Source organism: Xenopus tropicalis, chromosome 1 (assembly GCF_000004195.4).
Source record: "Xenopus tropicalis strain Nigerian chromosome 1, UCB_Xtro_10.0, whole genome shotgun sequence".
Lineage (NCBI taxonomy): Eukaryota > Metazoa > Chordata > Amphibia > Anura > Pipidae > Xenopus > Xenopus tropicalis.
In genome coordinates this window covers 168,032,331-168,046,652 of record NC_030677.2, presented here as the reverse complement: position 1 = coordinate 168,046,652, position 14,322 = coordinate 168,032,331, and the positions used below count along the sequence as shown (strand labels likewise).

The window sequence follows — 14,322 nt, the reverse complement described above, 5'->3', positions numbered from 1 at the left end:
CATCAAATGCTTTGAAATTAGATAGGTTATCATTTACAGTATATTCAGATATGATGTAGCATAAGAGTTCTTCTACAAAAGCCTGACTGATTGCGGCTGTAAGCTCATTATGGACTTCCTCTATGTATATAACGCTGCTTATGGAGTATAAATGCTTCTCTTTGTAGTGGTTTATGGTTCCAGTTCTTGGCACTTCCAAGTATGAAAATCTGCTTGGTGTTAGGGCCTGCTGAATAATCAGTTAGGGTGGGAAATCCTTCGCAGTGGCATCCAGTTGGCGGCATGGATTGGTTTTTGGGTACTGTCCAATATAAGGAAATCTTTTTAGTTTGCTTGCTTGTTTGAGATATAGTTAACCGTTTCTGATATTTATTTAAGTCTGACATTTTTAGAGGTTGTTCCAGAAAACTAGAAAGAAAGCCTCTCAAAAAGAAATAGCCTTTGAACTTTATTTATATTTTAATGGTGCCATAGCTTTCATAGACTGTAATAAAGAATTTGAATATTAAAGTCTTAGTTATTATTTCAGCCCCTCTCCAATATATGTTAGCCTGATGGATGGATATTATTCAGTGCCAGACCAGGGTGACATGGATCCACTGGGGAATGTTAGACTCAGGAGCCCCTAAGCACTCTCCTCTTTCTCTTATCCTTTTCCCTCTCTTCATGTTTTAACTAGATCTGGTAATGACCTGTCCCATGTTTATGTACTTTTCTGTTTTTGCTTTCTTCAAGCATATCTTCTAAATGCTATTAGAAGATCTCATGGAAAATGTTCAGTCTTTCATAAATATACCTTGTTATGTAGATAAGGGTACGGTATCTATCTGGGATATGGAACATGGGTGGTGGTGGTAAATTGTGGTGGCGGTAAACTGTATTTGTAGTCCTTAGGTGGACCATTATAAACTGCTATTTGGGACATCTACTGCCTGCAGACTTTCAGCAGGAAGTGAGCTCAACTCAACAGATTTGTCAAACTAAAGGTGGCCATATATGTTGACCTTGCAAAATGAATGGATCTTTTCCCGATATGCCCACCTAAGGCACTATCGGGATAATTTCGTCCAAATGATCTAATTACAAAGGCAGGCATAGGCTATATTGGACCACATAAATTAGCTGATGCAGTCCCCAATCTGACTGTAAAATCAAACCTGGCAATACAACATATGGTCAATTTTCCCCATACACCCATAGATGGGCAGATAAGCTGGTAAACCGGTCTAAAGGACTCAAATCTGCAGCTCAACTCTGCCCGTGTATGGCCACCTTAAGAACCAAACCCTGATTTAAATGTTCCCTCATTCAGTAAATACATGGGAAAGATTTGTTGTTTGTAAACAGTTACATTTGGAAACTTTTGCCCTTGTGCAGTAAACTTTGGTAACCAATAAAATGTTACATTTCGCTATTCTTCCTGCAGCTGGCTTGCCAATGCCAATCACTGATTCGTTGCTGTGGCTTACTGCCCACTGTTGGTAAATCACATAACTTTATAGTGTAAGAGGTATATGGGAAGCAATGTTCCCTCTTAGCTGCATGCACACAAATTTTGAGACCAGAGCACACAATACATTGTGGTTTGCACAAATAATGAAAACATATAATTTTGTACTGCGCACACATGTTTTTTAAAGAGCACACATGATTTTAAAAAGTGCACACAAAAAAAATTAGAGGGAACACTGACGGGAAGAAATACTGACCCAGCGTGCAGGCTTCTGTATTAGTATTAGTATGCATTCATTGATTCTTATACTGGTTCTTCACTCTGTTTTCAAAACACACTTTGTATATCCCTCTTTTTGGCCTCTGTAGTAACAGGACTGAACAACTGGAAATTTATGAGAAGGACAGAGTGAAAATATGATTTGTATTTACTTTGCTATGTCACCCCCCCATAGTATATAAATCGGAATATCCCCCACTACGTAAATAAATACTCTGTAGCTTTGAACTTGAATGTCTTTCTTGGTAAGTCTTGTGTCTGTCCCTTTTTCATTTATACTCTGAGTTACTACCCAGCAGCTGCTGCTTCTTATTGTATCTCTTGTATAACATACTAATTAGAAATAATTCAGCGTTTAAATCTACTGATTAATATCATAAATGGAAATTTGTTGAATCAATATATAAATACTTTGTTTGTAAACACAGTCAATCTGTTACAATGTCTTGTGTTCAGTGGAAGTGTGGCTAAGCCAACAGGACAGCTGTGCCCTGCGCAGTTTTATTTACTCCTGTTTCTGATCTCTTTTCTGACAGCTCACTGTGCTGATAAATGTGTCCATGGTCGCTGCATTGCTCCCAACACCTGTCAGTGTGAGCCAGGGTGGGGAGGGCCCAACTGCTCCAGTGGTAAGTCTCCAGCTGTTCTTGCTTGTCTCCAAATGTTTCTGCTCTTTTGTCCCCATGTCTGGGAATGAGTTGAACACTGTGTTTGGACTTTGGCACTTTGACTACCGAGAAGAACCATGCCCTGTTCTGCAAGTGCAGTGTAATTGCTAGAGAAATCTGTGGTGTGGAACAAAATGGAGAACTATTTTTTTTTGTTGAATGGGATTTGTGGGCTAAAGCAACATCCTCTAAATACTAATGCTGGGTATATCTGTTACAAAGGTAATTTAAAAGCTAAACAACAGGGCAGTTGAATACTGAAAGCTTCTGTTTATAAGATTATAATAGGTACAAGTAAGAGAGACTATTGAGGTGAGAAAAAATGGGTTATTTCCTGGTAAACAAATATGCACTCTAATATGTTATATGATAACTTATTCACTGGGCCAGACATGGATAAATTCAAACTGAGACCACAGGCATTTTGGACCACTGCCAATATATTGTGTCTTGAAGAGCTGAAAAGAAGGGCCCAAAAGGGGTGACTGCCCTGTAGAGTGGTGCCCTGACAACTCTTGTTAGTGATAAGGGGGTGAGGAGAGAAGGCAGACCTATGCTTTATATTAGTGTTGTCCAACCTGGGCCCTTTAGTCTTTTATATTGTACAGCTCCCAGCACAAGCTATTTTGTTTTCCATTAGTAGATATAACTACAAACTCCCTTACAGGTTATCCTGGTACACTAGGGTCACACAGATAACTAAGTGACCCTGTTTGATCTTAGCTTGCTCTGCGAGTTTCAAAAGCAACATGGTGTCTGTAGGAACTTTTTAGCTGCAGGCCCTGATTTGTGGCAAGGCCACAAAGGCCTGGGTTTAGGGCAGCAAAGATATGGGGAAGGCATGCTGCCCACTGGTTGCATCTTAACTGGGGACTGGGTGGGAGATTTTGGCAACTGCTGAATCTCCAGTCCACCTAGTTCCCATGCTCTGGCAATAGGAGGAACTGCTGTAGCAGGGGCGGAGAGAAAGTGAGGGTTGTGCGAGTGGGAATGTGTGAGCGCGTGGGGGGCTGAGAGGGTGTTGCCCGGGAACAGGGATACAAGTGGCCTAGGAACGTAACATCTTTAAATCCGGTGCTGTTAAGCTGACACTTGTTTGTGTTATTGCTCACCTAAGGCTTACTGGGCAACATTTTAAGTAGCTTTTACACAGCTATAGCTACCATTATTAGGAACATTGGATCTACTGGATCCTTGAAGCGCACCATCATTTTTCCTGCTGTAGTCCTTCATTTTATTTATTTGCATCTGCTGAATAATGGAGAACACTACCTTTATCTCGTAACCTATCTCCTAGCTGTCCAGAAGTTCTTGCAGGCTATGCAGACTAAGAGAATTGCATATCTAGTTATATTATGCATACCTAAGGTTAGCAAATAATTCCGCATTACTGACATATAACTTACTAAGTTTTAATCACATTTTCTACAGAAATTATATAGTTGGCCCTATTCTTTTAAAATTTCTTTGTGTCTGAATTTTCTTTGCGTCTAAATTTTCTTTGTTTCTAAATTTTATTTGCTTTAGCAGGGCATTTCAGTAGGTCCCAGTGGTAGTACTGGTGACATTCTGGCAGTTATATTGCGACTGGTGTGGATCATTAGCAATATTGCAACAGGAAAGTCAATTTAGGTGAAACTTGATAAGCATTTTGATATGAGTACAAATTTTCTTTAAACTGTATAAAAAAACAACTACTCCATTATAAAACTCTTCACTTGCCGGCATTCATTCATTCTGTTTAATTAAATGAATAAAGATTTATTGACCAAACACAATAGGGCAGTCTAGTATAATCTGAACGGAGATGTGCTGAAATCATCCCTTGAAGCTATTCTATCAGCTCATCCATCAAATACTATCAGCATCACATATACTCTTTGCAGAGGTTTGGAAATAAGATGTATTGAATTTTCTTTTTTTGTGTAAGGGGGCAGTAGTTTGCAGAAATCCTCTATGGATAAAGCTTCAGAGCTGCTCTAATGTATACTTTCCATCAAGGCATATATATTTATTCTTTGTGTTAATGCTCCCATGCAAAAACCTATAGAAGACAAAGAAGCATAGAGAAAAGCTATAGCTAACACAGCCAAATGCCTACTAAACCGACAATCACTAGCAGGCATTTCTTAATAGACTCAACAGAGTCTATCAAGAAACTGGGGAGGAGTATTAATATTATGCATTATTTATATAGCAGCTTTACAGACTTTATACATCATTCCCTGCCCCAGTGGAGCTTACAATTTAGGTCCCTATCACATGGATAATGGTACATTTCATCAGGAGCCAATTAACCTGCCTGTATGTTTTTGGGGTGTGGGAGGAAACATTCACAGACACAGGCGCTACTAACTACTGTGCCACCGTGCTGCTATTAAATAATAAGTATTTCTTGAGTATCTTTTTCTTTCTCGTTTATATACAGGGAATGCATTCTCTGCTTCTTATGTGACTTATAAGTCTTGTTTTCTTTCCTGGCCAAAGCAATACAAACAAACAACCGCAACAAAAACACAGACCTGTCTTGCTATAGCAATATGGCACCTAGGGTGTTCAACTGGAAATGTGCTGCACTATGGCCCAACATTTTTAGCAAGTCTGTAGGCCACCTTGAAAGGGTCACAACAACAACAAAGCACCCTCTATGCCATATCTGTTATGGAAGAGATTCCTGAATTACTCAGAATAACAGCAGAAGGCTCGCAAAACACATAGCAGAATCATTTAGCTTTTATCTAGATGGTTTATTACAGCACCAATAGCTTAACCTGAAGGAAAATTAGCCTGAGCTATTGACATCTGTTCATTTTTGTTGACAGGCCTTTGCTAGAGAGGAGAACAGACTGCCCTAAGAATTAATAATGCCCTCTGGAAATAATTTATTGAGTTTTTAAACTAATCTGCCTTCTTATAATTAGACCACACCTGGAATTCTGTGACTTCTGCCAATAGTTGGTCCAGGAAATGAGCCTACCCACCAAGAATTTTCTTGGATAAATAGCAATGCCAGGTTGTTCCCTGTAGCAACATTACAAGGCAACAGGAATGGACAAGCAAGCCAGAACAATAAACTATGCCCTTGATTCTAATATTTATCTGTACAAATATACTGCAGAACATGATGAATTCTCTATAAATACTTTCTAAGAACAGTTTAATATCATGAGTAAATATTTTGTCATTAATAAGTTAATAAAACTAGCTATTATTGATAGGGAACAACAAATAATGCAGTATAGTGTGCAGACCCACCATTCACTCCTTCCCTCTGGATAGCTATATAACTCTTGTGAGCAGGATCATATTGCACTTGTTTCTGTGCCTGCAGTGAGTTTATGTATTTTCCAAATGGTAATAGCAATGTGGCATATGCAACTACAAACTTATGTTGTATGCTGCACCCTCCATAGTTTATTTTATGGGCATTTTAGTAGCAAGGAGTGCTCTTCTACAAACAAAACACCATGGATATTAATGAAATTAATCTTAAAGTGATACTGACACTAAAAAATGACTCCTCAAAATATGAATGTACATAAAAAGTTGCCTATAGGTCATGTTGATTGATTTTCGCTGAGAGATTTGCTTTTATAAATAATTGTTACTTGAAATTCCTAAACCTGACTGTTTTGCCAACCTGACCAACCCTTCTCAGCCTGTCAGTTATAGCTTCTAATGCTAACGGCCTCCTGCTGGACAAATATGGCAGCTCTCTTATAGGAGAACACAGGAGATCAGACAGGTAATATAAAAGCATTGGGTAAATACTTTTATGGCAAAAATGAAGGTCATGCAAAGACAATGTTATGATAGATGTAAAAAAAGGTTTAATTTCTGGTGTCAGTATCACTTTAAGATACTCACTAATCTCTCTAAAGATATAACTTTTGGGAAAATAACCATTTTAGGATGAAGAATTTCAAACTAATTGTATACACACACACATAAACACACATATTATACAGTTCAGTGTATTGGGTTTCAGGAAAGTAAAGGTATGGAACCTGTTATCCAGAATGCTCAGGACCTGGGGTTTTCCAGATAAAGGATCTTTCCAGAATTTGGATCTCCATACCTTAAGTCCACTAAAAATAATTTAAACATTAAATAAACCTAATAGGATCCCACATAAGATATAATTGGATTGGATTGTTTTGCCTCCAATGAGGAGTGATTATATCTTAGTTGGGATCAAGTACAAGGTACTGTTTTATTATTACAGAGAAAAAGGAAATCATCTTAAAAAAGTAGAATTGTTTGACTATGGGAGATGGTCTTCCTGTAATTCGAAGCTCTCTGGATAATGGATTTCTGGATAATGGATCTTACTCATGTACTATGCAAAAAAAGTTTCCCATATGAATCCATAGCATGAAATACAACTCTGAGAGGTACAGCCCCTAATTAATAGTAGGGTATGGTGCCCGGAGCCCTAAGTTTAGGAAGGGTAGAATCTACTCCAACCATGGGAGCACACTTCAATTCAGGCACTATCTCAGTTTTCTAGAAGCCCAAACTACATGTAGTGTAATCATTGCTTGTCCACAGAGGAACTTCCAAGGGGTTAGAACATCCTCTCCTTTATCACTAAAAAAGAACGATCATTTTCTTTTTAACAAATACATATTTTCCTGTTCACTTTGCTTTCCATTTCTAATGATCTCAAACATTTACAGCAAAAAAATGAATTCAAATATTATTTTAAACTTGGGACACAAACAATTTAACATTAAAAAAAGAAAATGTTGATAATTTTGTATGTTTACATTGGCATTTTGCCAGTGCCAATGTTATTTTCACATATAGGAAATAAAAAGCATTGTTCCCTATGTACCAGAACAAACATAGATACATTGAAGACCTTAAACATTGCAAATATCAACTTGTTCTATTATTTCCCTGCATAATGGAGTTTATTATGTCTAAACACAGAGCAAATTAAAAAGCAGCTTGATGCCTGATTATCTTTTGTGCATCCATGCAATGAATCCATCTAATAAAACTGTTCCCTAGTTCCAATATTTGGAATATTTGGTTATTTCCTAACGAACAAATAATGCTCACTGGGCAGGCCAGAGCCACTAATCTTTAATTCCTTAGCACTTTACAAATCTAGTGTGCGAATCAAAAAATAAATTGCGCCTCAGGAAATGGGTGATTATTGACATTAAAGGGACTTGGAGAGCATGCAAATGGAAAATAACTTCAGTTCTCCAAAGAATAAAAAGCTACATGTATCTATTGTATGTGTTCTTCATGGCTCAAAAAGCTTTAACAAAATAGCAGAATAGCCTAGTTTCTTGCAGGCTTTCTCTACCAGGCAGGACATTGTGCCTGAGTGAACAGTTGCCATAGGGTCAGGAAAGCACAAGGAGGAGTAAATGGATCTCGAACAGACAAAGGTTTAAAATTAAGATCCCCTTCTCTATTAAAAAGCCGCATTGCAAAGCAGGAGTTGCTTTATGCCAGGTACATAGCTTTTCTTATACTAGTAAGGGCACAGTTAATAGACAATCGTCTTATGCTTCATACAAGAACATGGCCATGGCACAGATTATTTTTATGATTATGGGCAATGTGCCTTAATAAATGATTGGTTGATGTAGGTATATAAATCTGACATTAGTGGGTATGTTATCATGCCTTTTAATCTAGAGTATTGGAAAACTGGAACTAAGATGCTATTAACATTAACCTTTAAATACGTTACCACATGTGGTTAGCCTAGACTCAATCTTCTGTTCATTAGGGATATGCACTCCCCAGCTCTGTTTACATGATAACTTCCAGCCTAAGGGCAAGTTGCACCTTTTGCTGTGCATATTTTGGTACCTGTAGTGCGTTTTGATATCTCTTTTAGTGTTCATTCAGTTTTTTTATTATCCAAACAGATGTAATATAATTTACATTCAAGCATATGTAATCTGGCAAAAAACAAGAAATATACTGAATCTGCAGTTCTGTCTGAGCTAGGGGAGGTAAAGGATAAATGATGACATTAGATGCCTTGAGGGAAAAGTAAGTCTCCAAATAGATAAAGTAGCCAACCATAATGTGGCTTTTAACTTTAAAATAAGGTTAAAATGAAAGTGATAAAGGGGCAGTGTAATTTAAGGTGCCACCTTGAACTTTCTAAACAGACCTTCTATTCCCAAATCAGATTAAATTGCATCCCATCTGACAGTGTGTAACCCAAATAAAGATTTGAATTCAGTTAGGAAGCAGCTGTTGTTATTGCAACCTTTCCATACAAAAAAAATCCAACTTTTGTCCTTTTAAAAGTCCCTAGGCCATGTGACTGAGGTTACTGACTGAGTTCTGCCAACTCGTCTATCTTACAGGTATTGGCACCCATTTACTAAAGTTTGTAATAACTGTATATAAACCATTGCCAATTATCACTGTGAAATTGTTGAGCCAAAATTAACGCCACTCCCATGTTTACTAAAGTGAAATGAGACAAATTTGTCTCATTGCTACTGCTACTAAAAGCGTAGCAGTTAGTTCGAGCATTATATCTGGCGAGTTGTGAGTTTTTTGGTGCTCATTTAGGTTAGCTGCATAATCTGCTATAAATCTTGCAGATTTTTTTTTGGTGCCACTGCAAATGGCTACATTAATGGTTTTTATAAAATGGCATTTATTAGCAATTTATGAATGTATTAACAATTATACAGGTATGGGACCTGTTATCCGGAATGCACAGGACGTGCAGTTTTCCAGATAATATAGAATCTCCAAACTTTAAGTCTACTAAAAAATAATTTCAATTGTAAATAAACCCAATAGGATTGTTTTGCCAATAAGGATTCATTTTATCTTAGTTTGGATCAAGTTTTAATAAATGGTAAAACATGGGGCCAGGGAAAGTGAGTTCATCAATATCTCTTTCATTTGTGTCAGTGTTTACAAGTAGGACAATTAGTGCTTGTTATTGCCTGAGGACACAAAAAGATGTGCTCCTGGTGATATCCCAGGGTTATGTACTTCTGGAAGCTCTTCATATTTTAGTCACTGAGATTAAATCCTTTGGCATTTCTTTTCAGGAAAGTCACAACAATGGTTCTTGCCAGAACCCAAAAGAAGGTTGAGGTTTCTTTCTAAATATTTGCAATACTTGTAATTGTGGTTCACAACTGTAACTGTCAGAAGTTATTGAGCTAAATGTGGCTAAATCCCATAGAGCAAGGAATGGGCCTAGAGATTTAGGAAGCATAAAGGTTTAATGCCAGTAAAAAACACACCCATGCTGGCAGCGCCCCCTCTCCATAGCACAGCCATGCGTGAATCATCTCCTGCCCACGGCCGGGTGGTTTAGATAATTTATTTGGAACAGCTGAAGCAGCTATCCTGTCTGGCGGTCACTTTCAGTTCCTCAGACTGGGCTGGTCAGAAAGATATTTCCTGTGTCTTAAAGTCTGTCACTGGGGTTTTACTCTAAGTCAAATGCTTACTGCAGGAGACTGTGAAAGAAAGCAATAAGAAGGTGTAAAGCACTGATTTACCCAAGCCCCGGAGGAATGTGGAACTGCCGCAGGATGCCAACTGCACACAAGTGCAATCGCTAGACTGGGCTTCATGTGCCGCACAAAGTTGATTTAGCATGAAGATTAATTTAACTCCTCTGTCTAGTCGATGTCACAGTGATCCCTTTGCCAGTATAAATATGTCTTTCTGGGTGTCTACCAAATCCTTGTTATGAGGATAGCCCCTAAACATATGATCCTAATTAAATAAATGATCATATACCATCATGTAAGCAGTGCTGCTTCTATAATCTTAGGCAATTAAATACAGCATAAATATTTAATATTGTTGGGTAAAACATAGAAAAACATTAGCCATGACAAGTGAATAGTACATGGTATTAACCAAATACCTTAACAGTCCACTGCATATACTAGGCTGAATGCGGAAGAGCAGTAAGATCATGTGAGGAGCAGCAATATTGCCACTTAGCCAGGGATAATTGTCCCCACAACACAGGGATTATGTTAAGAAGTCTTAGAAAGGCCACCCAAGTGACAATAAAATAAGGTCACCCAAGTGACAATAAAATAAGTCAACACGTTTGTGAAAATCACAGCAAATGCAATTACAATAGTTTAATTAGAATGTACTATAGCTGCTAAACTAAATTTAGAATTAGATACATTGACCATAAATGCACCTATGTTATTTTAAAAATCAATGTTTGAAGTGGTTTACTACCTGTTTTTAAATCAACAGTTTTTGCCTTGTTTAACCCTTTGTGCAACATACCATAGAATCTACAGCACTAGCTGTAGGATTTTAAGTTTTTTCTTATTCTATTTCATAAACAGGTAAACATTGCAAAAGAACTCTGATCCCACAGCAATGAATCAATAGTGTTCCCCTATTTCCCTCCAGAAAACTGTATTTGTTTGTAGTGTTTTAAAGACTTTTGAGGTCTCATTTACTAAAAGATGCCATACACGGGCAGATTTAAGCTGGCGATTTGTGTCCTTCCGTCTAATCTGGCTACGTATGGGGCCCTCCCACAGGCCTACCCGATCAACATCGACAGGTTTGATTTTACCATCGGACTGAGGACCCCATTGGCTCATATGTCCTTGCTCCAACGCACCTTATGTGGGCATATTGCGAGAAAGATCCACTTGTTTGGCGACCTTGCCAAAACGAAAGGATGTTAGTGTTAGTGTATGGCCACCTGAAGTGTGGGGCAGTGGGAAAAGTACAAAAAAGTGTGCAAACTGGCATTTTTATGCACTTTGTCCCCTATTTGCAGGCCTTTGTACTCAAGAATTGAGTTTTCATCTTGTGCTGGATTCAGGCACAAAGCACAGGCTGCACTGAAATCCTTGGGGATTTGATAAAAAAGGCACTCTGTGTGGGAATGGTGTTCCTACACTGAGGGTTAAGGTGACCCTCAACTTTCCTGTGACCCACTGATAGAGTGCCCTGTAAGTGTGAAATCCGGTGCTGTGTGCCTTTGGCCTCTAGTACATATGTGTCATACAGTGCCTGTGCTACAAGGATATTTGATTCAAAAGGTATTGCTGCTGCCCTGTCCCCGAGCAAATTCCTCATTTAGCCATTTCTGCCCATAGACTATGCATGCTTGAAGTCAAAGTGAAACATTTTTAGTAAAATGCTACCAGTACTACCCTTAATAACAGCTGTTTCTATAGTTCATTCCACATTCAACTGTTTGTTCCTACATTCCACATGTAACCAGTGTTTGCAATGTTTTCTGTATTTGTTAATGATTTTAAACAGGATTTTGGAACTAAACCTGACATATGATGTGTCTTTTTTAATTGACTGTAATATTTTCCTCATTTGGGTTATGTATTTTGGCTGGATGTAGTATACTGGAGTTAGAACCAATGTGTGCCTGAGCAAAAGTATTCTGTAATCTGAAAAAAGGAATAAAAGGAAAGAAGAAAGAAAACACACATGTCCTTGCCACAATTTCTACAACTCAGTATTAGTTGACTAGTTGTGTACAAAAGCGCATTCACATTTTCCACTGCACTCTAATGCCAGGTGGCAAGTCATTTTCCAAATCACATGTAAGCAAATGAATAGCTTTGGAATGCCATATAATGTGTGGCTGACATCATACGCCATGAAATGAGGTGCTAAATAAAGTGAGATTTGCTAGTACAAAGGAAAAATAAAGCCCATATTTAATGATGTACAGATGAGCATTGGGCCCTTGGCAGATGTCCCCTATTCCCTAGTTGGATTCTACATATTCATCAGGGGTGTTCAGTGAATTCACCTTTTAATAACTGCAGTTCATCTCACTGGTGGACAAAATGCCCACTAAAGTGGTCAAATTGCCTTCAAAGTGCCTAAGTGCTTGCACCTATATGCACTAAATGTGGAATGCCCACACTGACAGCAGTGCAACTTGGGTCTCAGTTAAAAAAACAGGCATATGTTTTGGGTACAACATTTGTATCACCTTCTACTATGGTGGAATGATGTTTAAGAATGTTGCATTGTGGGTATACAACAAAGCAAATTGTACCAATTATTTTTCACTTTGCACAAGGTTTGTAAATGAGCTCTATAATTTTTTGTAATGTTTTATTTGTTTGATGCCAGCAGATAGATCTTTTTAGTGATGGGAAAGAACAACACAAACCAAACCACTAATCAACTAAATAAAAAGTAGCTGTCTTCTGAACTTTCTCCTGATTATTTCACTAAAAGTACTGCATTGCAGTAGTGTTTTTATACCAATCAGAAGGCTAGTGACCAGGCCCCAACTGGCAATCGGTGGGTTCTGGCAAATGCCAGAGGGGTTGCTGTGAGATGCCATAGACAGTCACTATTTAATGGGTTGGTGGGGGTGCTGTTTGAGTCTCTGTAGTGCCAGTTTTGAAGCCCAGTCCATACCTGCTAGTGACAACATACAAGTTATATATTTGTGCATGGTTTCCATTACGTAACACTTCAAGAGGTGTAATTTCAGCAATTTTGTGATTTTTCTAGTCTGTGATTCCCAGCTTACTATAACTCATTATAGGCTGGTGCCATTTATGTATTCTTGTAGAATCTGTACTTATTAAATCCTCACTCAGGTTTTCATTTATCAACAGCTTGTGATGTTGACCACTGGGGGCCACATTGCAGCAGCCGTTGCCAGTGTAAAAATGGAGCCCTATGCAACCCCATTACTGGAGCCTGTCACTGTTCTTCTGGCTACAAGGGCTGGCGATGCGAGGAACGCTGCGACCAAGGAACTTATGGCAATGATTGCCAACAAAAGTGCCAGTGCCAAAATGGAGCTTCCTGCGACCATGTAACTGGTGAATGCAGATGTCCTCCTGGCTACACTGGGGCTTTGTAAGTATCTGAAAGTTTAAATATAATGTCAAAAAAGGAATAAAAAAGGTAAACTATAACAACTCTAGGTATAGAATTTGGGCCAATGATTAGATCCCATTGAGCTCAAAGGATGTGCCCCTTCCAAGGAAAAGAAATGCCTGTTTCAGTAATATCTGGCGGCTTAGTCAGCTGCATTTAAAAGGTGCATTACAAATATGCTCAGTAGAGTACTGTCATAGATGCACTTTAATTGTTGTTGCAGGTTTAAGAACCCATTATTATTCTAAGGAAACCCCATGCTAGCTACTATAATTTATTATAAGCAAACCCTATGCTAGCTACTATAATTCTGAATTCACCATGTTTAAAACAACCTGTTTGGCCGCTACAATTGTTTTAGAATATTTTTAAATTTGCAGCTGTTTAATTTAGCTTTCATCAATTAAATGTAAGAATATTACAAGGTCAAGAACTAAAAAATGTAATATTATGTTGATGTTCTTTGTCCTTTCAGTTGTGAGGACCTGTGCCCCCCTGGCAAGCATGGCTCTCAATGTGAAGAAAGATGTCCATGTCAGAATGGTGGTGTGTGCCATCATGTAACTGGAGAATGCTCCTGTCCTGCTGGTTGGATGGTAAGTCACATGGTCTAATTATGTTCATTTTGCCTAACTTGGCATCTAGTGTACAAGATGATCAATAAAAAATAATTAACTTATTTAGTCAATAACCCTCTTTCAATCATGCTGAATGACCTTTTGTAAACTAATTAATTAGGTGACACAATATAACAAAGTGCTTTCCTAATCCCTGCGTTCCCCCCAGGGCTTGCAGTATATTACAATTTGGCTGATCAGAGATAATCCCATTCACAAAGTAACTTCTAAATTGCAGATATTTTCATTTAAGTGCTTATTTTTTCAGATTTTAAAAACAGAAAAGAATAAATTGTTTTTACTGTTGAACTTAATAGGGTGCTGTATTTTCATTGCTATTGCCCATAGATTCCGTAAGTAAGGAAACATTGAGCACATATGTAATTTAGAGGGTAAAGGGGGTGCTAAATGACTTAATCAAAATGGAAGGAGAGATCTG

The 14,322-nt window shown here is 38.1% G+C and overlaps 1 protein-coding gene across 2 annotated transcripts in view; it reads left to right on the top strand.

Moving 5' to 3' along the window:
* megf10 (multiple EGF like domains 10) overlaps positions 1-14,322 on the top strand; it is a 59,871-nt gene that overhangs the window by 23,249 nt on the left and 22,300 nt on the right. For both annotated transcript variants that reach the window (NM_001079258.1, XM_031902171.1), the window contains 3 exon segments: positions 2,269-2,361; positions 12,999-13,245; positions 13,742-13,862. In NM_001079258.1, coding sequence (NP_001072726.1) covers positions 2,269-2,361; positions 12,999-13,245; positions 13,742-13,862 — 461 coding nt within the window.